Source organism: Sapajus apella, unplaced genomic scaffold, assembly GCF_009761245.1.
Source record: "Sapajus apella isolate SASKATOON/1434 unplaced genomic scaffold, GSC_monkey_1.0 scaffold23, whole genome shotgun sequence".
Classification (NCBI taxonomy): Eukaryota; Metazoa; Chordata; class Mammalia; order Primates; family Cebidae; genus Sapajus; species Sapajus apella.
In genome coordinates this window covers 4,610,937-4,637,161 of record NW_022436963.1, presented here as the reverse complement: position 1 = coordinate 4,637,161, position 26,225 = coordinate 4,610,937, and the positions used below count along the sequence as shown (strand labels likewise).

The window sequence follows — 26,225 nt, the reverse complement described above, 5'->3', positions numbered from 1 at the left end:
GGCAATTCTCCTGCCTCAGCCTCCTGAGTAGCTGGGATTACAGGCATGCACCACCATGCCCAGCTAATTTTTTGTATTTTTAGTAGAGACGGGGTTTCACCATGTTGACCAGGATGGTCTTGATCTCTTGACCTCGTGATCCACCTGCCTTGGCCTCCCAAAGTGCTGGGATTACAGGCTTGAGCCACCGCGCCCGGCCTATTTCATTTATTTTTTAAAAAATGGGGTTTCACCATATTGGTCAGGCTGGTCTCGAACTCCTGACCTCAGGTGATCCGCCCACCTCAGCCTCCCAAAGTGCTGGGATTACAGGCATGAGCCACCGAGCCCAGCTTCCTCATCTTTTTAATGGGGAGATGACAGAGGATCATTGTGAGGTGTCAGTGAGATAAGGGGTATGAATCATAGTGCCTCGCATGTAGTTAGCATCTTAATAAATAAATGGTAGCTGTTTGTATTATAACTATTTTTTTTCTGTTCAGTGTTACTATTTTAATGTATATTTATATTTGTTTTAAAATTTAGTGAATTATTTTTTCTGCTCTTCCAGAGCTCCCCTGGGTGTGTTTTGGTCCTTATTCCTGGGCTGGGTCTGGTTGCAGCTGCTGGAAGTGCCTGATCCTAATGTCGCCCCTCACTATGCAGCCGGAGTGGTGCTGTTTGGTCTTTCGGCAGTGGTGGAGCTTCTAGGAGAGCCCTTTTGGTTCTTGGCACAAGCACATATGTTTGTGAAGCTCAAGGTCAGTGCGCCGTCTGCTGTAAATGGGAAATGGGAAGAATAAGAAGGAGCGTTGTTTTTAAAAAAATGCTTTTATAGGAGAGAATGATTTTTCCAAACTTGCACCTAAAAATGTGTTTAGAAAAAGGTAACATAATCAGTTAAGTTCAGCCACTTGAAATTTGTCAGGTAGGCTAGGCTAAAGTTCACCCGTTTTACCATAAATAAAAAACAGGTTTGCTAATAAATTATTAATTGAAGTCAGAATTTAGAAGGACCTTAAAGGCTTTTCATATTTTTCTAGTGATTTTATTTAGTTGCATACTAATACTAATTTTTCTCTCTGCATCTTTTATAATAGATTACAAAAGAATATATATAATGTAAATCTTAAAGCAGAGTGTACTGAAAGATCCATGAACCCACCACCCTACCCAAGAAGTGAAACATTACCAATACTTATTTCCAGCTATGTGCCCCGCCCCCCATAGCCAGGGTAACCACTGCCCTGGATTTTCTGTGTGTCATTCTATTACATCTTGACTTTTTGATAGTATTTGTAAAATGCACCTTGACCATGTTTGCAGGTGATTGCTGAGAGCCTGTCGATAATTCTTAAGAGTGTTCTGACAGTTTTTCTCGTACTATGGTTGCCTCACTGGGGGTTATACATTTTCTCTTTGGCCCAGGTAAGAATCTTGGATTTTATCTTTTTATATAATCTTTGTCTCTCCAACTGGTTTTTCTTCTTATTTCCAACACTGTGTGGTTTGCATTTACAGCACCCATGCCTGTGCAGGGGGTGGAAGCGCCGGAAGGGTGGCCTTGACACTGCTTCTCTGGCTGCCAGGTCCATCCTGTTCCACATTGAGACCATAGGTGTTTCTTGGAACCTGGTGAGGGCCACATGCTGGACTTCATTGTCAAACATAAAAACCTCTTTTAGACATTCAGTGGGCAAGCCTGTATCAAACTGATCTTTGGTCGTCTGATAGTCTTGTGAAGGGGAAAAGAAGCAGTGGGGGGTGGGGTGAGGATCACATTGCATGTGTATTATTTTCCCTGGATTTCCATCAGTTTTTTGCAGAATAGATGGAAACTCTGCCAAGCCTGTTTTAAACTTAGATTAAAATCTCCCATAATTCAGAGTTCATGAATCAAGTCAGAGTAGGTATATTTTCAGTTTTAGCAATTTAGGCTTAATTTCCATCTCATTATTTCCTAGTTCTCGTTCATATTTTTTTCTAGTTCTAATAAAAATACAACTAGAGTACAACTGCTATTTTTAAAAATGAAATTTAAGATCAGATCGTTACCAGACATCTTACAGTACAAAGCAGTTGTAGTTTTCATTAATGATTTTTCCAGACTTGCACCTAAAAATGTGTTTAGAAAAAGGTAACATAATCAGTTAAGTTCAGCCACTTGAAATTTTTCAGGTAGGCTAGGCTAAAGTTAAAGATAAATTAAGATTCTTAGTAGTGATTTAAGTCAAGGGTACTTCTCACAGAGGACACTGGCACCAAGTGGTGTGGCTCACAGCAGTGCTGCTGGAGTTTGAAGGGCTTGGAGCATGAAGAAAGAAGGCTGGTGGATGCTGGGCTCTGTCTCAGGCTTGGTGGGGAGTGGAGAGCAGAGGAGCCCACACCTACTAAACTGAGACTCTTCTTTCTCCTTGCCTGATGCCTTTACTACAGGAGCAGCCTTGGTATTGCCAGGTTGAAAGCAAGCTGGAGGTCCCAGTCTTTCTTGAACCAATGTGCACTGCTGTCAGGAGGGAAAGAGGGCTAAAGGGAGCTTGTGAAAAGGGGCTCTTTTGGATTTTCCTCCTCAATCTGCAAACAAAACTCATTTGGCTGCTCCTGGCCAGAAGCCATTCCTTTGTCCTGGGTGGGTGGAGGGAGGGGTGGGCCCTCTTATCACCCCACCCTTTCCTCCCCCATCTGTAGTAGCTCTGGGGAAGAGGAAAGAGCCAGCAGCGCAATTGTGCCTTGTAATCATTAAACAGGTTTCCGGGGTTTATGGAAAACCCACAGTCCTAGATTATGGCAAGTCCTCAGATATTAGCACAGTCAGGATACGTGGATCTTTGAAGTGTGCTGACTAGGTGGGAGAGCCGTTCATTTGGCCAAATACACATCTTTTGCGAATGTATTGGACATTGCTGTGGTAATTGAGCTAGTGGATATCTGTTATGGGAATTACATTCTGCCTGCCCAGAAGGATTATGTTTCCTCATTTAAGTGAAGTCTTGGGAGCACTTTGCAGGCAGATGCTGCGGTGGAGGTAAGTGAATAGTGCTGTTTCCCAGAGGGTGAGGCATTGCTGAATAGAAAGTGCAGTTAATCAGCTGGGCGAGGTGGTTTACACCTGTAATCCCAGCACTTTGGGAGGCCGAGGCAGGCGGATTGCCTGAGCTCAGGAGTTTTCGACCAGCCTGAGCAACATGGTGAAACCCTGTCTCTACTAAAAAAATACAAAAAATTAGCTGGGCTTGGTGGTGTGCACCTTGTAGTCCCAGCTACTCAGGAGGCTGAGGCAAGAGAATTGCTTGAACCCGAGAGGCAGAGGTTGCAGTGAGCCGAGATTGAGTCACTGCACTCCAGCCTGGGCGACAGAGCGAGACTCTGTCTCAAAAATAAAATAAAATGCTGTTAATCAGAGAGTTATATTACTGGATTGGCCTTTGATATCAAATTTATAGGCATATCTTAATTATGCCTTTATTAAAACAGTTTATTTTTTTATCAGCTTTTCTATACCACAGTTCTGGTGCTCTGCTATGTTATTTATTTCACAAAGTTACTGGGTTCCCCAGAATCAACCAAGCTTCAAACTCTTCCTGTCTCCAGAATAACAGATCTGTTACCCAATATTACAAGAAATGGGGTAAGTAATACATTTTATCTCTTATCATAGGTGCTGCTTATCCTCGAAAGAAAGAAACTGCAACTGGTTTATTATTATAATCATAAATATAATTTTATAGCTCATATTTATGGAGTGCTTGCTGTATGCCAGGCCAGGGTTTCTAAATCTTAGCACTGTGGACATTTTGGGCTTCTCAATTCTTTGTCGAAGTGGCTGTCCTGTGCATTGTAGGTTATTTAGCAGCAGCCTAGTGGGTAGATGCCAGTGGCAACCACCCCTCAGTGGAGCACCCCAAAATGTCTCCAGACATTGCCAAATGTCCCCTGGGGGACAAAATTGCCCCCAGTTGAGATCCGTTGTGCTAGACCCTATGCTGAATGCTTTACCTGCCTTATTTAATGCTTACACCAACTCTGAAAGGCTGACACTGTTTCTGTTTTAGAGTTGAGAAACTAAGGCTTAGTGAATAAAATACCTGTCCTAGGTGAGGGTCAGCATAAGGACAGGAGCCTGGAGGGGCTCACATGCCAGCAGAGTGCAGGCTGTACCACTGTGCTCCACTCTCTCTAGTCTGCTGTGTTTTGGTTTTTCTCCTCAGTTGACTTCTAGCACAGATAGTTGAGAGTTCTGAGAAAGTAGGATGAACCCAACATGGTCTTTTTTTTTTTTTTTTTGCATTGAGACAGTGTCTCATTCTATTGCGCAGAGTGGCATGATCATAGCTCACTACAGCCTTGACCTCCTGGGCTCAAGTGACCCTCCTTCCTCAATCTCCCAAGTAGCTGGGTCTACAGGTATGTGCCACCATGCTCAGCTAATTAAAAAAAATTTTTTTTTGAGAGAGAGGGTCTCACTATGTTGTCCAGGCTAGTGTTGAACTCCTGAGTTCAAGTAATCCTCCCACTTCGGCCTCCCAAAGTGCTGGGATTATTAGCCAACATGCCCGGCCCCACATGATCTCTTGATCTCAGTGTCAAGCTAGTCTTTCAGGTGATATACTTTTCCACCTAGACCACTGTGGATTCCACAGCTGACATGTGGAGTAAAGCATCATCTTTGCTGCTCAGTTCCTTCACTCTCAGGCCATTGAACTTTGATTTTCTGGCTCCTCTGGGGTCAGTGCTGCTGCCTATGCCACTGGAGTTGTACACATGATGATGTTACCACGTTGCCTCTACCAAGATGCTTCGTGAGCTCCTCTATTCTGGGCACTTCCCTTCTTTCCATGCTTGTTTGCTTGCCAGATGTAGTGCACTTGGCTGTGGTAAGGCATACGCTCGATTTCTCCTTATTTCTCTTGTGATACTTGAAAAAGTAGTGAAATATGTGAGACATAGGTCTCAGACTATACGGAATCCCGTTGTACAACTTTTCAAGAAAAACTAGATATTATGTATCAATGCCAGATATGTTCTCATTTGTGAGAAAAGGATTCTCCATCCTGCTCAGCTAAATTTCACCTGTAACCTAAACCAACAGGATAGTTTTGGATACCACTGTGCCTCACCTATAGGCTTAGATGGTTAGGACTCAGGATCGCTTCTCTTGCCTAGAGCTTCTGCCGCCTACCCCCAGAGCAGGTTCAAGAGTACGGAAGAGTTCTTCTTCCCCTGAGTGCCCCCTGGTGCCCACCTGTACCAAGCCTGGCAGCTTTTCATACTGCGCCTGTCCCTGTGCCCCAGCAGTATTTTGGGAAGGAGCATTTGAACCATTAGCATAAGCAAAGAGAGAAGTAAAGAGTCTGCCAAGTGTCTGTTAAGCTCTGTGGTGGCCAACCTGAGCAACATGGCAAGACTGTCTCTACAAAAAAAATTTTTTTTAATTAGTCGGGTGTGGTGGTGTGCACTTGTAGTCCCAGCTACTCAGGAGGCTGAGGTGGGAGGGTCGCTTGAGCCCAGGTTAAGGCTGCAGTGAGTCATGATTGTGCCACTGCACTTCAGCCTGGGCAACAGAGTGAGACCCTGTCTCAAATAAATAAATAAAACCTGTGATGGGCTCAGAACTCTAAGCTTAGTTTCCTTATCTGTCAAATGGGGATAATAATAGCACCTCCCTCCTAAGGTTGTTTTGAAGGCCCGATGAGCTGGGACATGTAGTCTTAACAATGTGGCCTGGCACAAGTGGGTGTCCTTAAGTGACAGCAGATACCACCTCCATCACACTGATGCTTTGAGAGCAGAGCTGCCTCCACAGGGGCACCCTAGCCAGGCAGCGCTGATAGCATTGGTGTGGGAGCTCAGCGGTTCGGTCTGGTAATGTGCCCTGAAAGCACCGATGCCCAGACTGCAAGGACCCAAGCCCTGATCATGAGAAGGCTGTGTGTACCTGTCGTATTACCGCTGATATACAGTAAGAAAGTGGCGCCGTGCTTGATGCCATCGGGGATACAGACATGTAGGAGAGGTGATTCCTGGGCCTCAGGGAGCTTCCTGTGGGCTTGAGAGGCAGCAGGTATAGCTCTGAAGCCTGTGGGACTCTCCCCAGACCTCAGAGTCTTCATTTTTAAAGTGAGATTGTTGGTCTACGTGACCTGTGAGGCCCCCCGAAGACTTCAGGAGTTAAAGTGTTTGAGCCTTGACAGAGAGCCATTTAAAATAACTGCTATTGACTGCATGTTTTGTGCCGTGCACTACACCAAGCACTTTACATGGATTTTGTGTTTCATTCTCATAGTAATGTAGGAGATGAATACTGTTATCTCCATTTTGCAGATAAGAAAACTGAGGTTCAGAGGAGTTAAGTGACTAACCGAAAATCACATAGCTGGTTTTGGACCCACTTCTCTCCGCCTTTTGTTGGGGACTAGCTTTAGGCTATGGTTTACCCTGATGTTATGTAGTCTTCCAAAAGAAATTGGCTTATTGCCCATAGTAGTTACTGTTTACATAAAGATTAGGAAGTTCCAGGTGCAACAATTCATAATTCAGGCTTATGATTTTTTTTTTTTTTTTGAGATGGAGTTTTGCTCTTGTTACCCAGGACCAGGATGGTCCCGATCTCTTGACCTTGTGATCCACCCGCCTCGGTCTCCCAAAGTGCTGGAATTACAGGTGTGAGCCACCACACCCGGCCCCGATTCAGGGTTATTATTTTAAAAAGAAAAAAAGAAGCCGGTGTGGTGGCTCAAGCCTGTAATCTCAGCACTTTGGGAGACTGAAGTGGGAGGATTGCTTGAGCCCAGGAGTTTGAGACCAGCCTGGGAAACCTGGTAAGAACCCCTCTCTACAAAAAAATGTAAAAATTAGCTGGGCACAGTGGCACATGCCTGTGATCCTAGCTACTCAGGCTGAGGCAGGAGGGATCACTTGAGCCCTAGAGGTCGAGGCCGCAGTAAGCTGTTCATGCCACTGCCCTTTAGTCTGGGCGACAGAGTGAAACCCTGTCTTGGAAAAAAAAAAATGAAAAATGAGAAAAAGTAAAAGAAATGAGATGATTCTGAATGCATGAATGCAGTGTATGACTTTACCGTGGGCAGCGTGCCTGACTTGGCTCCCCGGAACAGCTTTCTACACTGGGGACTCCCTTAGTGGAAACTGGTCAAATAATTGTATTTACTATCAATTTGACCTAATTGTGAGATTTCCCTTCCTGTTCTTGTAGAATTCCATCTTCTTTATTTAACCTTATAACAAATTAATGATACTTCAAATAATGGCTTGCGTTTATATTCATTGACATTTCTGAGGGATTTAATATGAGAGCTATGCTAATATTTAAGTAAAGCTGAGGAATTTGGCTCAGCAAGCATGGATTAAGCATTATTATATGTTAAGCACTGTACCAGGTGCCCTGAGTGAGGCCCCTACCCTCAGAACTTGCATGCTGATGAACGGATAGGATGCTTGCTCAACTAACTATGCTACAGGACACTGTGTGTCTAGTGTTATCAAAATAGAAGCACAGAGGAGGGACTGCTGAATTCCATCTAGGAACATCAAGGAAGGCTTCATGGAGGAAGCTTCTTTTATGTAGACTTTGACACATGGGTGGGCAGAGGTTAAATGGATATGGGTGGTGGAGACGGGCATTCATGACCAGAGAAAGAAAGAAAAGTTGCTCAGTGCTTGTTATCTGCCCATCATTGTGTTGGATAACTGGGGTACTTAGGTTGGCTGGACAATTGGGAAAAGGAAAGGAAAGGTGGCAGAAAGTTATGAAGGGAGGTAAACCCGACTGCCAGGCTAGGGTCAGGTGGTGGTGGCCTCATGCTGTGGAGCCTGGGCTTCATTCAGGGGCAGTGGAGCCAAATGAAAGGATTTGGTTTTTTTTTCTCTGATCACCCCCTAACCATGAAAGGTTTTTGAACAGCACCATGATCGAACTTCCTGTATTGAGGAGCTTGCCATCTCTTACAGAGTTATAGTGTCTCATTTTTTTGTTTTCATTCAATCCTCACACTGGCTCCATGAGATAGGACTTCTTATCCCATGTTGCAGATGAGAAAACCAAGGCTTAGCAAGGTTAAATATCTTGTCCCCAGCATTTACCCTAATAAGTCAAGGAGCTGCAGGTTGAGCCCCAGTCTCCAAGCTTGACTCCAAAGCCTGAACCTGCAATGAGACAGATAGGCTAGAGAAAGAGTAGGAGGCAAAAAAGCTCATTGGGAGCCTGTGCAATTGTCCAGGTGAGGAGTGAGGACAGAGGAAGGATGGATGAAAGTGGGAGGATGGACAAAGCTGGGGCAGCGTCGACAGCCCCAGAGTGACTAGGATAAGTGGAGCGGGAGGGAGAGGAAGGAGTGCTGCCTAGGGTGGAGGAGGTGATGGAGGGCAGGGGACAGGATGGTTGGTAGCCTCACACTCCCCAGTGACTGTTGTCATTGCGGTAAGGATGTGGCTGATCAGATCATCCTGAGTCAGAAGGGTTTGGGAAGTTGATGAGTGACTCAGGTGGAAGTGTGATGAGCCTCTAAGTTCTGATTCCAGACCTTCCCCCCGAGTTACCATCCATCACCTTTACCACCCCAGCCTTCTGTTTCTCCGCTTATTGGTCAGGGCATTCCAGGGAAATTCCCAGCTATGTAGATCAGCTCATCAGTACCAACCCAGCTATTGTGAAATAGGCCTCTTTTGATCGCCCCAAATGACACCTCCATTATTAACCTCCATTCTGAGTAGAATGGTAAAACTCTACCACATGCTTCCTCTCTCCCACCACTCAGCCCCTGCCTGGAGAAGCCACATCTCAGATTGGATTTCCTGCCTCTGTGTCCTTAATGAGCACTTTAGTAAGTGGTGTGGCCATTCCTTCTGAACCACAGGCCCATTTAAACCAAAGGCATTAAGAAAATCAAGTATGATCTCTCAGATTAGGTACACCATCATAATTTCACTCTCCCAAAGCACTTTGTCTTTTAAGATCTCAACCATCTTCCCAAATCCATTCACAACCTGCAGGCAAGCAGGTGTCAAGGGAGACTCATGACAAGCAGCAGCCTTTGTTTCCTTTTAAAACAGGACAGGTCCTGCTTTGCTGACCCCTGGGAGGACCACCGCAGCATGGGAAGGGGTGGGGAGCAGTGTGAGTGAGAGAAGGTGCTGAAGCCGGCTGTGGCCAGAATCCGAGTCTGAAGATGACATGGTCCCCTGTGCCCCCTAGTGGTGGGAAATTGTCTGCTGCTCTTTGTTCCAGGGAAAGGAGATGGCCTGGTTTTAAACATCTTGCAGCTCAATTTCCTTCTCATCAGGGAAGATTTACTCCTGGGCTAAAGAGATATCCTGGCATCTGCTCTGAGTCTCTGATTCCCTGAGGGCAGCGTAGTTTGGGAGGATTCAGATTTGTGCTCCCTGTGTCTGGAGAAAATGTCCAGAAACCAAGGGGTAAGGAGAATGGGGACTAGAAGTGACCCTTGCTTTCAGAGGTGCTCTAGACTTGCCCTGTTCTAAATGTTAGCCACCAGCCACATGTGGCTATAGAGCATTCTGGAATCTGGATAGTCTGAATTGAGATGAGCCGTAAATACAAAATACATATTGGATTTCAAAGTCTCAATATGAAAAAAATAGTTCTTATATGGATTACTTGTTGAAATGATAATATTTTAGATAAATATATTAAAATTAATTTCACCTGTGTTTTTTTCCTGTGCACTGTGGCTGCTAGAAAATTTCACATTACATCCCTACTGAACAGCATTGCTCTTCATAGATGGGCTTTGTGCCCAGAACGGGCCCACATGACCGAGGCAGCCTTCAGGCCTGCCCTTGAGAGCTGTGGCTGACCTTTTGGAGAGGTAGAGTGCGCCTTTGTGATTTAGCCCTCCCCTCCCAAAAAGCCCTCTGAAATCCTACCATTCAAAAGTCTTCACTTTAGATAATCACAGCTTTTCAAAATGCAAGTACCCTAGGATTAAGAACCTAACATCAGCAAGGAGTGATGGCCCACACCCATAATCCCAGTACTTTGGGAGCCAAGGTGGGAGGATCGCTTCAGGCCAGGAGTTTGAGACAAGCCTGGGCAATGCAGCAAGACACTTATCTCTACAGCAGTTTTTAAAATGAGTTGGGCATGGTGGCACACACCTGTAGTCCCAGCTATTCTGGAGGCTGAGGCGGGAAGATGGCTTGAGCCCAGGAGTTTGAGGTTATAGTGAGCTATGATCACACCACTGCATTCCAGTCTGGGTGATAGAGCGAGACCCTGTTCCTAAAACAAACAAAACAAAAAAATGTAACACCCAGTCTAAATATTCTGGAATCCCAGGGTGCCTGCAAGATAGAGGAGGGGGCCCCAGAGGATACTGAGCCCCCTGGCTGCCTTGTTCTCCTGTTTTGTGTTCAGCTCCCTGGCTTTGAGGCTACCTGTCTCTTACAGGTTGATCTCTGCCCTACCTAACTGTTTCCTTGTTCTTAGAAAATGGCCATTTGGTGCCCGATGGAAGATAGATCTATCTATCTATCTATCTTTCTGTCTATCTTTGAGCCAAATTCTTGCTCTGTCGCCAGGCTGAAGTACAGTGGTGCCATCTCAGCTCACTGCAACCTCCGCCTTCCGGGTTCAAGTGATTCCTGTGCCTCAGCCCCCCAAGTAGCTGGGATTACAGACACGTACCATCACACCCAGCTAATTTTTGTATTTTTAGTAGAGATGGGGTCTTTCCCGTGTTGGCCAGGCTGGTCTCAAGCTCCCGGCTCAAGCGATCCACCCACCTCGGCCTCCCAAAGTATTGGGATCACAGGTGTGAGCCACCATGCCCGGCCTGGAGTTTTAGAAGAGTCATATCAGAAATTTTGTCTTCTCCATTCCTCTGTCATATCCATTCTGAGTGATTTACCTGACCTGGGAAAGTTAATTTTTTTTTTAAATATGGAAGGGCAGCTCCTCTTCCCTTGTGGAAAAGGGCCCTGGATGGCTGAATGGCTGAACATAGCATTATGTTGTGCAGTAAATGGAGCAGAATTTGTTCTGCAGCTCAGCATGCTTTAGACAGTTTTTAAGGAAAGAACAGGCTGTGAGCTGTATGTGTTAGCTGTGGGACAGCAGCAGTTCTTTAGGGGTGTCAGTATATGAGTCTTGGGCAGGCACTTACAGAATTTGGCTTTGTGTTTAGTAATGTAAATTCTTCGCCAGTGTTTGTGGGATGCCTTCTGTGTGCTTAGCATTGAATGAGGGTTCAGTGGAGACTATCCAGGTTGGGATTTAGGGACCAGAATGCCTTTGCCTCTCATGTAGCATTGCATTCTTACACTTGCAATGCCTGTGATGTTTTTGTTTTGTTTTGTTTTGTTTTCTGTTCTAGGCTTTTATAAACTGGAAAGAGGCTAAACTGACTTGGAGTTTTTTCAAACAGTCCTTCTTGAAACAGATTTTGACAGAAGGTAAGTACAAGGACACTCTGAATGGTCAGGAGACCATAGTAGAAGGAGATTTCACAGGACTGCCGATTACCTGGGTCCAGACCACAGAGCCTCTGGGGCAGAAGAACTTCAGAAATGGGAGGATGGGGCTAAATCAGAGAGAGAAACCAACCTCTATTTAGTTTTATGCTTTGCTTAGGTTGTCTAATTTAAATCTCTCCATAGCCTTGTAAGAAAGATGTTGTTTCCCTTCATCATGGATGAGGAAACTGAGGGTCAGTGAGGTTGCAGAACTTCTTCAGGGTTTTACAGTAACAAGGAACAGCTTAACCAGGATCCAGGTCTAACTCCAAACCCCATGTTATGATTCTTATGAATTTATTATAAAAGTATTAGTTACATAAAAGTATTTTATATTATCATTTTATATCATTCACTTATTTTATTTTCTTCTTTTTAAAATTATGTCAATTCTCTAATGTTGGATTTATTTTCTTAAACAACAAAATGCACCCGTTTGAGAGTACGGTCAGACTTCGGCCCTTCCAGTTTACCAGTGGCAGAGCTCTCGATGTGGAGGGCCAGCAAGGGGCTGGAAGGACATTTAGTTTTTGTGTATATATGTGTGTTGGTTTATTTGTACCTAGCTTTAATTTAAAAAATGAGATTTTAAGGCAGCTATAAGTTGCTGAAGGTAGTAGTTTCTGCATACACATTTCATATTCATATGCCTATTACTGAATATATTTTTTAATCTTTTCAAAAATTATCTTTTAATTATCAAATATAGTCTCATTAGAAAAAATAAGAAAACAGAAAAAATAATACCAGCATTTTAATACAACTGTTATTATCTTAGCTCACTGCAACCTTCACCTCCTAGATTCAAGCAGTTCTCCTGTCTCAGCCTCCTGTGTAGCTGGGACTACAGGCATGCACCACTATGCCTGGCTAATTTTTGTATTTTTAGTAGAGACAGGGTTTTACCTTGTTGGTCAGGCTGGTCGGGAACTCCTAACCTCAGGTGATCCACCCGCCTCAGCCTCCCAAAGTGCTAGGATTACAGACAGCGCCCGGCCTCTATCTGTATCTTTGTTCATTATGTCTCCAAAGGAAAGCAACTCCCCCTACACCTCTCTTTCCCCGTCTGTGAACAAGGGATAGGACCAGGCAGTGTCTGAGGGCTCTCTGATCTTTGAAAGTACACACATGTTTCTAGCGTAAGCTTATAACTTTGCTATTACAAAAATGAAACTGTTCTGAGGACTTCTCAGGGAAGGGAGGGTCAGAAGTCTCAGGAGAGCTGAGTGAAGGGCCTGAGCGCTTAGTTCCTGAGGAGCAGGGAGTGTGCTGTCACCACTGCCCTGCTGTGACCTGGCATAGGAGGGCTATTCAGCATGTATTTGTGAATGAAGTAAGACAAGCCACAAGGTAACTGTTGTGAAATGGTGTATGATGACAGTTCAGGTTGTTGTAAGAACAGGACAATCAGTGGAGAGAGTTTTGGAAAGGACAGTTGCTCATATGCACTTTTTTTTCTTCCAGTGTTTTAAGAGCAGTTTTAATGAGTTTGAGGGAATGGATCCAGTCCAAGTAATGGCCTAAATTGGTTTTCTGGATTGCAGACAACACATCTCTAGACATGTCTTTGCAGCAGCAGGTTTAAGTTTACTGCAAGCTAAAGCCTCCAGAACTCCACCTGACTGCAGTGCCAGGAGCCTGCTCCATGGTTGGACCTCCTAGCCTGGCTCCCTCTGACTGGCAGAGGGCCATTAGGAACTTCTCAGAGCCTCCATCTCCATGGCTGTGAAATAAGGAAGTTGCCTGACTGAGATTCTAAGATTCTTTATATTTTTAAAACTGCAGCTCTAAAAAAGTTGAAATGCCCTGGGTTTTTTGTTTGTTTTGTTTTTTTTGTTTTTGTAGACAGGGTCTCACTCTGTCACCCACGCTGGAATGCAGTGGTACAAACACAGCTTACTGCAGCCTTGACCTCTTGGGCTCAAGTGATCCTCCCACCTCAGCCTCCCAAGTAGCTGGTACTACAGGCAAGGCATCTGCCATAATGCCTAGCTAATATTTTGATTTTTTTGTAGAGGCAGGGTCTTATGATGTTGCCCAGGCTGGTCTTGAACTCCTGGACTCAAGCAATCCTCCTGCCTTGGCCTCTCAAAGTTTGGGATTATAGGCATGAGCCACTGAGCTCACTTTTTGTAGTAGCAAAAATGTATATGCTGTTACTTCTGCCCCCACATTTCCTGAACACTATACCAGGTGCTGAGAATCCAGAGATGAATAAGTAACATGCTGTGGCCTCAAGCATTTCATTCTCTCACCAAAGACACGTTCGTCTGGTTAACTGATACTGGGCTGTGAGGGGTGTAGTACTTGGAAACTCATTTCCTAGAGCTTTGCTAGGAAAGCAGGGGCATAGAGATGACTGAGAGGGGCTCCTACCCTCAGGAAGTTTATACAGTGTAGGAAGGAGAGGTCCATTCTGCCAAAAGACAGGGAGGGCCCTGCAGAAAAGACACTCTAGATGGTGAGAATGCCAAGAGCCAAGGCAGGCCCAGCCTGACTCAAAGCAGCTGGAGGGCTAAAACCTGGGAGGTAGGGTGCAGCAGAAGATGACAGGGTGATGAGGGTGAGGTTGATGAAGGGAGTCCAAAATGATAGCTTGGGGTCAGTGTGTAAAAGCCCTCAAAATGATAGCTTGGAGTTAGTGTATAAAAGAATTAAGGAGCCTGGACTTTTTGAAAACCCTAGGAGCCATTGTGGCTCACACCTGTATCCCAGCATTTTGGGAGGCCGATGTGGGTGGATCACCCGAGGTCAGGAGTTGGAGACCAGCCTGGCTAATATGGCGAAACCCCATCTCTGCTAAAAATACAAAAATTAGCTGGTCATGGTGGCAGGCACTTGTAATTCCAGCTACATGGGAGCCTGAGGCGGGAGAATCATTTGAACCTGGGAGGCGGAGGCTGCAGTGAGCCAAGATTGCACCGTTGCATTCCAGCTTGGCTGATGAGCGAAACTCTGTCTCAAAAAAAGAAAAGATCCATTATGAAAGCAGGCTGGGCACGGTAGCTAACACCTGTAATCCCAGCACTTTGGGAGGCCGAGGCAGGTGGATCACTTGACGTCAGGCCAACATGGCGAAACCCCATTTCCACTAAAAAATTTTTTAAATTAGCTGGGCATGGTGGTGGGTGCCTGTAATCTCAGCTACTCGGAAGGCTGAGGCAGGACAATCAATTGAACTCAGGAAGCAGAAGTTGTAGTGAACGACATCGTGCCACTGCACTCCAGCCTGGGCAACAGGCTCTGTCTCAAAAAAAAAAAAAAAAAAAAAAAAAAGATATGAAAGCAGAGACTGATTTAAGAGCTGTATTTTAAGCTCGGCGTGGTGGCTCACAACTGTAATCCTAGAACTTTGGGAGGCCAAGGCAAGCGAATCCCTTGAAGTCAGGAGGCTGAGGCAAGAGAATCTCTTAAGCCCGGCAGGCGGCGGTTGCAGTGAGCCAAGATCGTGCCACTGCACTCTAGTCTGGGCGACAGAGCAAGACTGACTCTCAAAAAAAAAAAAAAAAAAAGATATGAAAGCAGAAACTGATTTAAGAGCTGTATTTGAGGCAGGGCATGGTGGCTTATACCTGTAATCATGGTACTTTGGGAGGCCAAGGCAGGCAAATCACTTGAGGTCAGGAGTTCAAAACCAGCCTGGCCAACATGGTGAAACCCCATCTCTACTAAAAATATAAAAAAAAAAAAAAAAATTAGCCAGGCATGCTGGTGGGCACCTGTAATCCCAGCTACTCAGGAGGCTGAGGCTGGAGAATCTCTTAGGCCCAGGAGGCAGAGGTTGCAGTCAGTCGAGATCATATCATTGCACTCCAGCCTGGGAGACAGAGTGAGACTCCGTCTCAAAATAAAAAAAAGAAAGAAAGAAAACTGTATTTGCAGAAGCTGGAGCTGTTATCAGTGAGGGTGGATCCGAGCAGCACAGAGACACAGGCCTGTGAGGACCTGCAGAGGTCCCACCATAAACAGTGGCAGGGGCTTGGAGAGAGAGGCAGGGTGGGAGAGAGTCTTGAGAGAGCTCACTGCTTCCAGCCTCTTGCTGCTTTCCTTTTGAGCAAGTTACTAGGCGGTGAGAATTTGCCCTTCAGGGCGTGGGCAGTTTAGTGCTCCTTTTCCACAGTGGTCAACATTTTTTCCTCATAGATGAGAAACTTCTATGATGAGCCAGGGGGATGGGAGCCCTGGCTGGTGTCTTCACCTTGAAGGCATTAGACTATCTTAGATTTGAATCAAGCCTGAGTTCATGATTCAAATCTAAGATAGTCTGATGCCTTGCCAGCCCCAGGGAGCTCTTTACACCCCTGAGGAACCTTTGGATAAACTTGTGCATATAATCATGGACACTTTACAGATAATTTATGCTCAGATTATCTGACCTCCCCTTAAAACATGGGACCATCATTTTCATTATTAAAATTTAATTATCTCCACATTCTTTTTTAAAACATTTTTAGACTTGTTTTATTACTATTTTTTATTTTTAATTTAACGGGCTTGGAGATTTGCTGTCAATAAAGTCCTCAGCACTTTCCACATTGTTACTTTGAGATTATTTGAAATCAACATTAGGACAAGGACATGTCTTTAAGTGTTATCTAACATTTCTCTATTTGTCAGCTGGAAAAGTTGATAGCTGATAAGAGAAAGAAAACAATACATTAATGTGTATTTGACATGCTAATTATTTTGCTTTTTTGTTTATAGGGGAGCGATATGTGATGACATTTTTGAACGTATTAAATTTTGGTGATCAGGGTAAGATGAAATTCTGTTTATAATAGTGTTTTAATTAAAAGTGAATACTATTAATAGGTGCTTCCTAATATTTTTCTCGGATATATTTAATGAAAGATGAACCTGAAGATTAAAGAAAATTCTAAAGACTGTAAATCGTAGTTCTTCGTACTGACTATACCCTCCAATGTGACTTTGGTGGCAGGTGTTCTGGTGCAACCCTGGCCCTTTAGTTCGCCCCTGAGAGCTCTGGTGGTCATTTTGGGGGTGGAAGGTGACAAGAGAGGAGAAAAGGGAGCTCACTGTCTCACAGCCTCAATCTGTCCCATGTTTATGTAGCTAGATAGTCTTTCAGTATTTTTATATTTATCTTTTAATATAATCCCAAAGTAACGGAAATAAAATAGAAAAACATCAACTTTGCATTAATGACCTATACAAGAAAATACTGTTGATAGAAGCATTCTGTGTCTTGACTGTATCAATGTTGGTATCCTGGTTGTGATATTGTACTATAGTTTTACACAGTGTTACCATTGGGTAAAGGGTATGTGGGATCCCTCTATTACTTCCATTTTTTTTCTTTCTTTCTTCCTTTACTTATTTATTTATTTTTGAGACAGTGTCTCACTCTTTTGCCCAGGCTAGAGTGCAATGGTACCATTACAACTCACTGCAGCCTCAACCTCCTGGGCTTAGGTGATCCTCCCACCTCAGCCTCCTGAATAACCGGGATTATAAATGCACATCGGAATGCCTGGCTAATTTTTTCTGTTTTTGTAGAGACAGCATTTCTCTATGTTGTCCAGGCTCATCTCAAACTCCTGGGCTCAAGTAGTCTGCCCACTCTGGCTTCCCAAAGTGCTGGGATTATAGACATGCCCGGCCACTATTACTTTTTGTAAATCTGTATGAATCTATAATTATCTCAAGATAAATAAGCTGTAATGAAAATATTAAATAAACAATTTTAATAGTGCTGTGAAAATTAAAGTAGAAAAAACAACATGATTGTTGTTTCTTCCTTTTCGTTTTGTAGGCGTGTATGATATAGTGAATAATCTTGGCTCCCTCGTGGCCAGATTAATTTTCCAGCCAATAGAGGAAAGTTTTTATGTGTTTTTTGCTAAGGTGCTGGAGAGGGAAAAGGATGCCACACTTCAGAAGCAGGTAATGTTGGTTCTTATGTCATCTCTCAAGTTAATTCTGCCTTTAATTGCAAGACAGGCAGACAGGAATGTGAAGCAGTCTGTTTCTCTTCTGTTTGATCAGGAATTTTCTTATAGATTTCATTCTTCTCTGACATTCTGTATGATAGTGGGACCCGGGACTCCCCTCTTCATTCGTGGCCTTCTCCCTTTGCTCTTGGCTGTGCCTTCTTCTCACTCCTTTGTTATTCTTTGTGACTTTACTCTTTTTTTTTTTTTTTTTTTTTTTGAGATGGAATTTTGCCCTGTCGCTCAGGTTGGAGTTTAGTGGCGCCACCTTGGCTCACTTTAACTTCTGCCTCCTGGGTTCAAATGATTCTCCTGCCTCAGCCTCCCAAGTAGCTGGAACTATAGGCATGTGCCACCATACCCAGCTAATTTTTGTATTTTTAGTAGAGAGGGGGTTTTGCCATGTTGGGCAAGCTGGTCTCAAACTCCTGACCTCAGGCAGTCTGCCCACCGCAGCCTCCCAAAGTGCTAGGATTACAGTCGTGAGCCACCATGCCCAGCCATGTGACCTTACTCTTGATCCAGCCCCCTCAGGACTGTCTAAAGCTGTCCCCAGAGCCCTGCAGACACCCAGCCATGGGCTAGTCTTAGACATAAGAATGAGGTTGCCTCTCCTGTCCTCAGAGTCTCAAGAGCCAAAGGATGCAGAAGTTGGAGCCAGGCTAATCGTGGGCAGAGGGAGGAGAGGATGTCATTGTTGGGTTTCACTCACCACACCAGTTGTTTTAACTTCTTACTACTGGGACATGCTCAGCTACACTCTTTGACTGTGAGATTCTATATACTCGGGCTGGTAGATACAGAAGAGGAGACTTTAATCTAGGAGTATTTGGTCTAGGAGCTTCACTTTTTCCAAAGCCACTGAAAATGTCTGACTTTTCTTAGAATAAAAAGCTAGTTCAGCTTCTTGCATGTCTTAGAAGATATTTAGTAAAATACAGTTTATGCACAATATCTCAAAATGAGCTAATCTGGTACTCAGTCTGATTTAGGAATATTTTCCCAAGAGTACATTGACAGTAACATCAGAATTTTGGGATGTTTAGCAGGAGAAGCACAGAGCTGGCTAGCATATAGGAAAACTTGCTGCACATTTAAGAATAAATATTAGTGGCCTGGTGCAGTGGCTCATTCCTGTCATCCTCATGCTTTAGGAGACCAAGGCCAGATGATTGCTTGAGGCCAGGAGTTTGAGATCAGCCTGGTCAACATAGTGAGACACCCTCCTCTATTTCTGTTTTTTTTTTAAAAATAATAAATATCAGAGGGGAAAGTCAGTGTTTCCTAAGCAATATTTGGAACAATTTGTCCCACGTGAATTGAAAACTAACCCTCTCCTTTACCAGCTAAGGAGACACACACTTTTTCCTTCATTTGCTAATTGACATGAAAACAAACACACTACCAAAAAAGCAGTGATATCCATCACCCTTTTGGAAGAGTGAACTGTAAAGCAGTGAGGGAAGAAGGCCAGAGATGAAGGGTGAAGGTTTTCTTCAGCTCATGATTCATCCAACTTCCTTCCCTCTCCCCCTGTCCCCAGGAGGATGTTGCTGTGGCCGCTGCAGTCTTGGAGTCCCTGCTCAAGCTGGCGCTGCTGTCCGGCCTGACCATCACTGTTTTTGGCTTTGCCTATTCTCAGCTGGCTCTGGATATCTATGGAGGGGCCATGCTTAGCTCAGGATCAGGTACGCACAAGAGTTTTTCTGAATTTGTTCTGATTTCCCAACAAATAGAAGAGTCATGAAATTCAAGAACTTGGGCACACACAGTTGAAAACTGTGACAATGTAGGGAAAACTGGTGGCAGGGGCTGTGGGACTGTTCCCCCATTCAAGTTCAGACACACACTCAAGGTATAGGCAGGGGCGTTGGTGCCGGGGTGATCAGCTTCCTCAGCCTCACTTGGAGAAGTTATTAGGACTCCTCCTTGCTGTTGGCTTTCCTCTTGGGCCTAGAATATGTTTTGCCAAGCGCTTCCTGTACTCCCTCTGGGGTGAGGGAGGAAGGCAGAGGGCAGGCGGTAATGAGTCTCCGCTTGATACTAAACACATTTGAAGATAGTAAATGCCACATAAATCTCTCAGCCTGGTGCATAAAAGCCTCTGAAGGATAACCCAGAGCCATTTGCAGCAAATAAAATTGATCTCTGCAAATAAAATGGTATATTTAATCCAGACTCTCGGTTTTTGAAGAAGAAAAGTATTGAATGTGTCTAATTTTGAAACACCAGGCCGCTGAGCATCTCACAGCACTTGTTAGGCCGTGGGGACTTCACCAGTTTTAAAATGCTCTGGGCTGTAAGCTGGCAGTCCATTTGTAGTGTTTCATGTTGGGTTTGGCAAAGATGTTTTTAATTTCTCAGGTCACTGGACAGGAACCCTGAGGACTTCTTTCTGCTGCCCCATCTCAATATAAAGGGCTTTGTCAGATGCCATTTTACAAGTTCACTAGGATGTTTTAGTCTCCACTGTAATGGGGCCCAAACTTTTGGTGTTAGGGGAAGAAGGGCCAAGCTTATATACCAGAGCAAAGGTCATTAAGTTTGGAGAAACACCTGCTGTGAAACAAATGAAGGGGTTTGCAGCTCCCTGGGGCTTGTGCTGTGAGAACATTTCCATCAGGCAGCTGCAGGGAGGCCTCATTAGGAAGGCATTAGTAAGTTTATGGGCAGAGATTGGGAACTCAACTATGCTATAGCAGCTCTGCCCCCTTAGAAAGCAATCACAGAGGAGCCGCCTTTAATGTCACAGTCACAGGCGTTGCCACAAGGAGGGGGCTGTCCCATCTTTATCATGACTTAGCGCCATCATCTTAGTTTTGAAAGTGGAACTTGCAACACTGCCACCCCAGTTGTCCCCAGTTGTGCACTTGTCTGTCTTCACCCTGGAAATGGACTTAACTGTGAGCTGTACCGGCCGTCTCCAAATGAGTGACTCAGACACAGCAGACAGGCCTTTGTCTAGGGGTGTGGCTTCTCTTCTATTGTTTGGGATTAGCAGTGTATTTCATTAGGGGCTTTCTAAGTGTTCTGGAGGCTTTTCTTAAAAATCCTTCTCACACCTAGCTTTGCTTTTTCTTTTCTTTTTTTCTTGATAACTCACAGAACAAAACCTAGCTTTTCTGTCCTTAAGAAAAACCCAGACATTCACAGAATTTCCCCAAGATTTCTCACATTTCTCTCTTAGGTGCTTCTCTCTTGCCCCTCTACTTTTTACTTTTTCCTTCTCTATTCCCTTGTCTTAGTTATTTATCCCCTTGACTTAACTAAGACATGTTAACATGTTAGGGCTTAGTTAATTAGGTACTTTGCCATGACAAAGTACCATGGACTGGGTGGCTTTAAACAGCAGAACATATTGTCCGCCAATTCTGGGTGCCAAGAGTGAACAATCAAGCGATGGCCAGGGCCGTGTTCTCTCTGAAGGTTCGATGGGGGGCCCCTTCCTGCCTCCTCTAGTTTCTAGTGGTTGCTGGCATCCTGGCGTTCCTTGACTTGCAGCTGCAGCACTGTGGTCACACAGCTGTGTTCTCTCTGTCTTCACGTCATCATCCCCCTGCGCATGTCTGCCTCAGCGTGCAAGTTTCCCCTAACTTTTTGTTTTTTGAGATGGAGTCTCACTGTTGCCCAGGCTGGAGTATGGCGACGCAATTTTGGCTCACTGCATTCTCTGCCTCCCGTGTTCAAGAAACCCACTTCACGGGTAGCTGGGATTACAGGCGCCTGCCACCACACCCGGCTAATTTTTTGTATATTTAGTAGAGACAGGGTTCTGCCATGTTGGCCAGGCTGGTCTCAAACTCCTGACCTCAGGTGATCTGCCCCACTTTGGCCTCCCAAAGTGCTGGGATTACAGGCGTGGGCCACTATACCTGGCCAAGTTTCCCCTTTTTATAAGGACACCTGTCATATTGGATCAGTGCCCGCCCTAATGACTGCATTTTAACTCAGTTTTCTTGATGAAGACCCTGTTTCCAAGTAAGGTCAGATTCTGAGGCAGCACTGGTCAGGACATCAACATATCTATTTTGGGGGGACAATTCAACCTAAAATACCCCTCAATTCAGTCTACAATGAAAGGTTGGTTCCGTTCTTGAATTCCCCAAATGGACGCAACACCCTTTACTTGAGTCACTGCTTCGTGCCGGAGTTTGTATTGTTCTCTGGGCCTTACAATAGCTCACTGTTCACCTACAGCGGGGCCCACCTGTGCCGTTAGTGTTCAGTGGTAAGGAGGCTCCCACTCCTCTGCTTCTGCCAGGGAGAGGAGGATGGGGAGAAGCAGGAGGCACACTTGAGCCACACTTGAGCATAGACTTGAGCCTCCCAGGTGCAGAGCATGGTCCCTGCCTCCCTTCCTGGAGTCACCGTTAGCTGGGGTGGGGGCCAGGCTACTTCCTGCAGTGGCTTGACAGGTCAAATGCAATGTGATGTGATAAACGTGGAATCCGAGACAGGGCCTTGGAAAATGGTTTTTTGTTGAGCATCAGGGCTGCCCTGTTAGTGTTCCTTTCATAATTTTATAACTGCCATAAAACTGTTTAGGGTCCCCACTGCATGGAGATCTTTTATATGAAACAGCTTTTCATAAACCCTGAATGAGTTCCAGATTCTCAGACTCGGAACTTCAGTTCCCCGCCTCCTTTTCTTTTAGTGGTAAAGTTTTTTTTTCTTTGTTGAGGTATAATTTACATAAAGTAAAATGCTGTTCTCTTAAGAGTACAGTTTGATAAGTTTTGACAAATATGTACAAAGAAACCCATGTAATTACCAACCAGATTCAAATATAGAATATTTCTATGACCCCAGAAAGTTCTTTTGGGACCCTTTCCAGTCAACCGCCCCACTCCACCCCAGAGGCAAAGAGAAATCTGAAGAAATCTGATTTCTATCACCATGGATTAGTATTTCTTTTAAAAAGAATTTCATATCAGTGAAATGCAGCATGTACGCCCTTGCATTTGGCATATTTCCTTCAATATAAAGTTTTTGAGATTCTTCCACGATTTTGCATAGATAATGGATTTTATTATCTTTTCTTACTAAGTATTCTTTTGTATGGATGGCCCACAGTTTGTTTCTTCTTTCTTCTGTTGATGGTCAGTTTTGGCTCTTATGAATAAAACTGTTACAGATGTTTTGTACAAGTGTTTTTGTGAACATGTATGTCGATTTCTGTTGGATGTATACCTAGGGGTACAATTGCTGGGTCGTAGGTTAGGTGTATATATATTAGGTGCTTGATTGTGGCCCCCTTAAAAGAGTGGAATCAGTCCCATTTGTAAGCCTCCTGTAGATTTTTCCAAAGCTTGTTAGCAATAGAATTGCATTACTTTGTTTTAAAAGCAAATAGTTCTCACTTTGGATTTGTGTAATTTTCTGCTTGTGCTGGGCCCTGGGCCTTTCTTAAAGGTGTTTTCTTCAGGACCTGCTCAACTGAGATTCCCTTAACATGCAGGGTCACTAGTGACTTTGAGTTCAAACTAGCAGGCCTATTCATGGTGATGAAAAAAGTGAACAGACTTGCTTACTAGCCACATAAGCTTTTAGTTGTCCAGTAAGAGATCTGTACATTTATTCATAATCTTTTTTTGAGATAGGGTCTTGTTCTGTCACTCAGGCTGTAGTGCAGTGGCACTATCATGGCTCACTGCAGCTCTGACCTCTCCAGACTCAGGTGATCCTCCACCTCAGCCTCCCGAGTAGCTGGGACTACAGGCATGCACCAACACACACAGCTAATTTTAGTATTTTTGGTAGAGACGGGGTTTCACCATGTTGCCCAGGCTGATTTTGAACTTCTGGGCTCTAGCGGCCTGCCTGCCTTGGCCCCCCAAAGTGCTAGGATTACAGGTGTGAGCCACCGTGCCTGGCCTAACCTTTTGTTTTTTGCTGATTATTTAGTCAATGCTATAGAATGTTGGGAATCCTTCTAGATAATTAAGACCCTGGGCTCCAGCATGCAGTCCGCCCATTGCAGATACCAGCAGGTCTCATGGCCTGGTTCTGGTATTCTCTGGTCACTCAGCAGAGCTGAGGTTACATGTGGGCCTTCCGATTGGGCTCTGGAGTTTCAATTAGTTGTTTCCTTTGTAGGTCCTGTTTTACTGCGTTCCTACTGTCTCTATGTTCTCCTGCTTGCCATCAACGGAGTGACAGAGTGTTTCACATTTGCTGCCATGAGCAAAGAGGAGGTCGACAGGTGGGTAACCTAGCAGGTTCACCTTTAATCATGGCCTTTAGCCAAAATGAAGGAACTTGTCAAGGTTTTTGCTTTTCATTCTGAACATGTATTTACAGATGGCTGTTTTAGAGGCAACACTTAGTCCACCAGTGTGTTTCTTCCCTGGGATCTCTAGCACTGGCAGGTGCAGTAAGTGCTCCCCACCGTAGGGCTGGGAGGCAGCAACTACTCTTTGCCTCCCTTTGTAGAGGGAGAAACATCAGCCCTGAAAGGTTATTTTAGTCCAAGTTTGCAGAGTCAGGCACCAGACAAGCTAGATTTCCATTCCTCCACCTCCTTGCTTACCCCGCAAGAGTGGTCCTCCAGTAAGTTGCTGAGGAACTTCTTCAAGATGCAGATTCCTACCCCTGATAATCTGATTGGTGGGTCTTTGAGAATCTCAGGGATTCTATGACAACTCTCCTGAGAAAAGCCCAAATGCACATATACATCTCACCATGATTTTTCTCAACTGCCGACTCCAGATCAGGATTCCTATCCTAGAATCCCTGCCAGTGGTTCTTAATACTGATTGTGAGTTAAAATCCCCGCTGGAACTTGTTAGAAATGCAGATTCTTGGCCACTCTCCTTTTGCCCCTTCCCCACCACACCATGATCTCAGCAGGCTCCTAGACATATGTGCGTTTTTTGAATGCTGAGTCCTCAGTGATTCTGCTATGAACCCTTCCTGGTTAAGTGCATTTGGCCTATACCCAGGATCATCCACCTCTTATGTACCAAATGCCAAAAAAAGTAAGGCAGCATCTTAAGGCAACACTAGAGGATGACACTGAGGAGAAGAGAGAAATCGTAGAAAGGGCAGGCGTAGATGATGGGGGGACTGGCCCTCATTTTCCCACTGCCTCTTGAAGCCAGGATCCCATGGGGGTTTTCATGCTGCCTCTATAATCTTGAGTGCTGGTGAGGATCCTCAGAGGCCTGGCCGTGGGGTAGGATGAGGAGGGAATGCCTCAGCTGGGGACTCTTCCCCTTTCTCTGTGTGCGTCTATTCCTGGGCTGGCTCATGTAAAAGCTTGGGGACTTTGTTTGCTACACAAGTGGCTGAGAACTAGAGTCCAGACCAGCAGGTTCAGTCCAGACTGATGGGATTCTCCTAGGAATTTCTGGTCCCCCTGCAGCCCAGCTGAATTAGAATCTTAGAAGGCTTGAGCCAGGGAATCTGTTTATTACACAGATCTACGCAATTCTGATTCTAGGGCTTTGGAAACTGCTGCCCCAGACCAGCTGTCACAGTAAAAATGACTGTGAGCACTGTGACCCAGGTCGCACTTAGGTGTGTGTGACTGAGACATGAGTTCACAAAGCAGGAATGCACATGACACACTGCTGCTTTCTGGTCTCTCTTCTATTTTGTTTTTCAAAACTGCCAAGCCATTACCCTCTAAATTGATTTCCCAAACTACTAGTAGGTCACAACCCATAGTTTTAAAATAGTGGTCTAGACATGGTTTTTGCCTCAGATAATTAAATTTATAGCTGTGGAGTAGAACTGCTTTGAATCTATCCTCTTCTTTCTCTCTGGATGAAAAAGTCTATTTCAATTTAGCTTTGAAAATATAATGTTTTTATTTGAAACCTGCTTCTAACGTTGAATACCTTAAAAATATAATTTGAAACATGCGAAATGAGGCACTGTGTCAGAATGGAAAGAGCGAGACTAGGAGTATATGTCCTTGAAGGGAATTTTGTTATGGCAACTTAAGTGTTAGTATTGAAGGGGTAAGTCAACACCAAACCCATTTAAAATGTTTTTATAAATTGCAACCAAATTGTGTGAAGGAATATGGATAGTGGCTGGTTGCGTTCTTTTCTCTTATATTGTATTGAACCAAAAGTCGTAGTGGAATTTTGATAGTATATAAACATCTGGAAAATTATTTTCCTGGTATTAGTCAAGACAGAGAATAAACAGAGCCCAGAGTACCTTCTAGTACAGTTCCCATGTGAGGAAACTCACCTTCCCGAAGAGTAAAATGTGACATTAAGTGCGGTTTTCAGACATGTATGAAACACAACAGCTCTATTTCTCTCTGGGCCCCTGGCTCCAGCACCTGTGGCCCTGGTCTGAGCACATGGAGCACCTGGGCTCATCACAGACATCAGCATTTTTTTTAACCCTGTGAATTTTAACAGACATAAAACTCTAGCAATGATTTTTATGGAATTGGATAGCTTAGTTAACTGTTAGAATCAATTATAATGACTTTACACTGAACATTTCAGATTCTGAATAGAAAAAAGCAGGCTTTTTACTTAATCCACTTCAGGTTAAGCAGTGTTTTTCTGAATAGAAATAGAGGATTTAGGCCAGGCATTGTGGCTCACACCTGTAATTCCAGCACTTTGGGAGGCCAAGGCAGGTGGATCACCTGAAATCAGTTCGAGACCAGCCTGGCCAACATGGTGAAACACCGTCTCTACTAAAAATACAAAAATAAGCGTGGTGTAGAGGTATGCGCCTGTAGTCCCAGCTACTCAGGAGGCTGAGGCACAGAATCACTTGAACCTAGGAGGTGGAGGTTGTGGTGAGCAGAGATCACGCCATTGCACTCCAGCCTGGGCA

General features: G+C 44.5%; 1 protein-coding gene across 4 annotated transcripts in view; it reads left to right on the top strand.

The window, feature by feature from the left end:
• The window catches only part of RFT1 (RFT1 homolog), a 39,484-nt gene that overhangs the window by 8,062 nt on the left and 5,197 nt on the right, over nt 1–26,225 (top strand). For 2 of the 4 annotated variants that reach the window (XM_032290200.1, XM_032290203.1), the window contains 8 exons: nt 551–740; nt 1,306–1,407; nt 3,470–3,607; nt 11,328–11,406; nt 16,171–16,221; nt 17,240–17,370; nt 18,961–19,105; nt 23,514–23,619. In XM_032290200.1, coding sequence (XP_032146091.1) covers nt 551–740; nt 1,306–1,407; nt 3,470–3,607; nt 11,328–11,406; nt 16,171–16,221; nt 17,240–17,370; nt 18,961–19,105; nt 23,514–23,619 — 942 coding nt within the window. The remainder of the gene's footprint in view (nt 1–550; nt 741–1,305; nt 1,408–3,469; nt 3,608–11,327; nt 11,407–16,170; nt 16,222–17,239; nt 17,371–18,960; nt 19,106–23,513; nt 23,620–26,225) is intronic. The other 2 variants (XM_032290202.1, XM_032290201.1) reach the window with 2 other exon arrangements.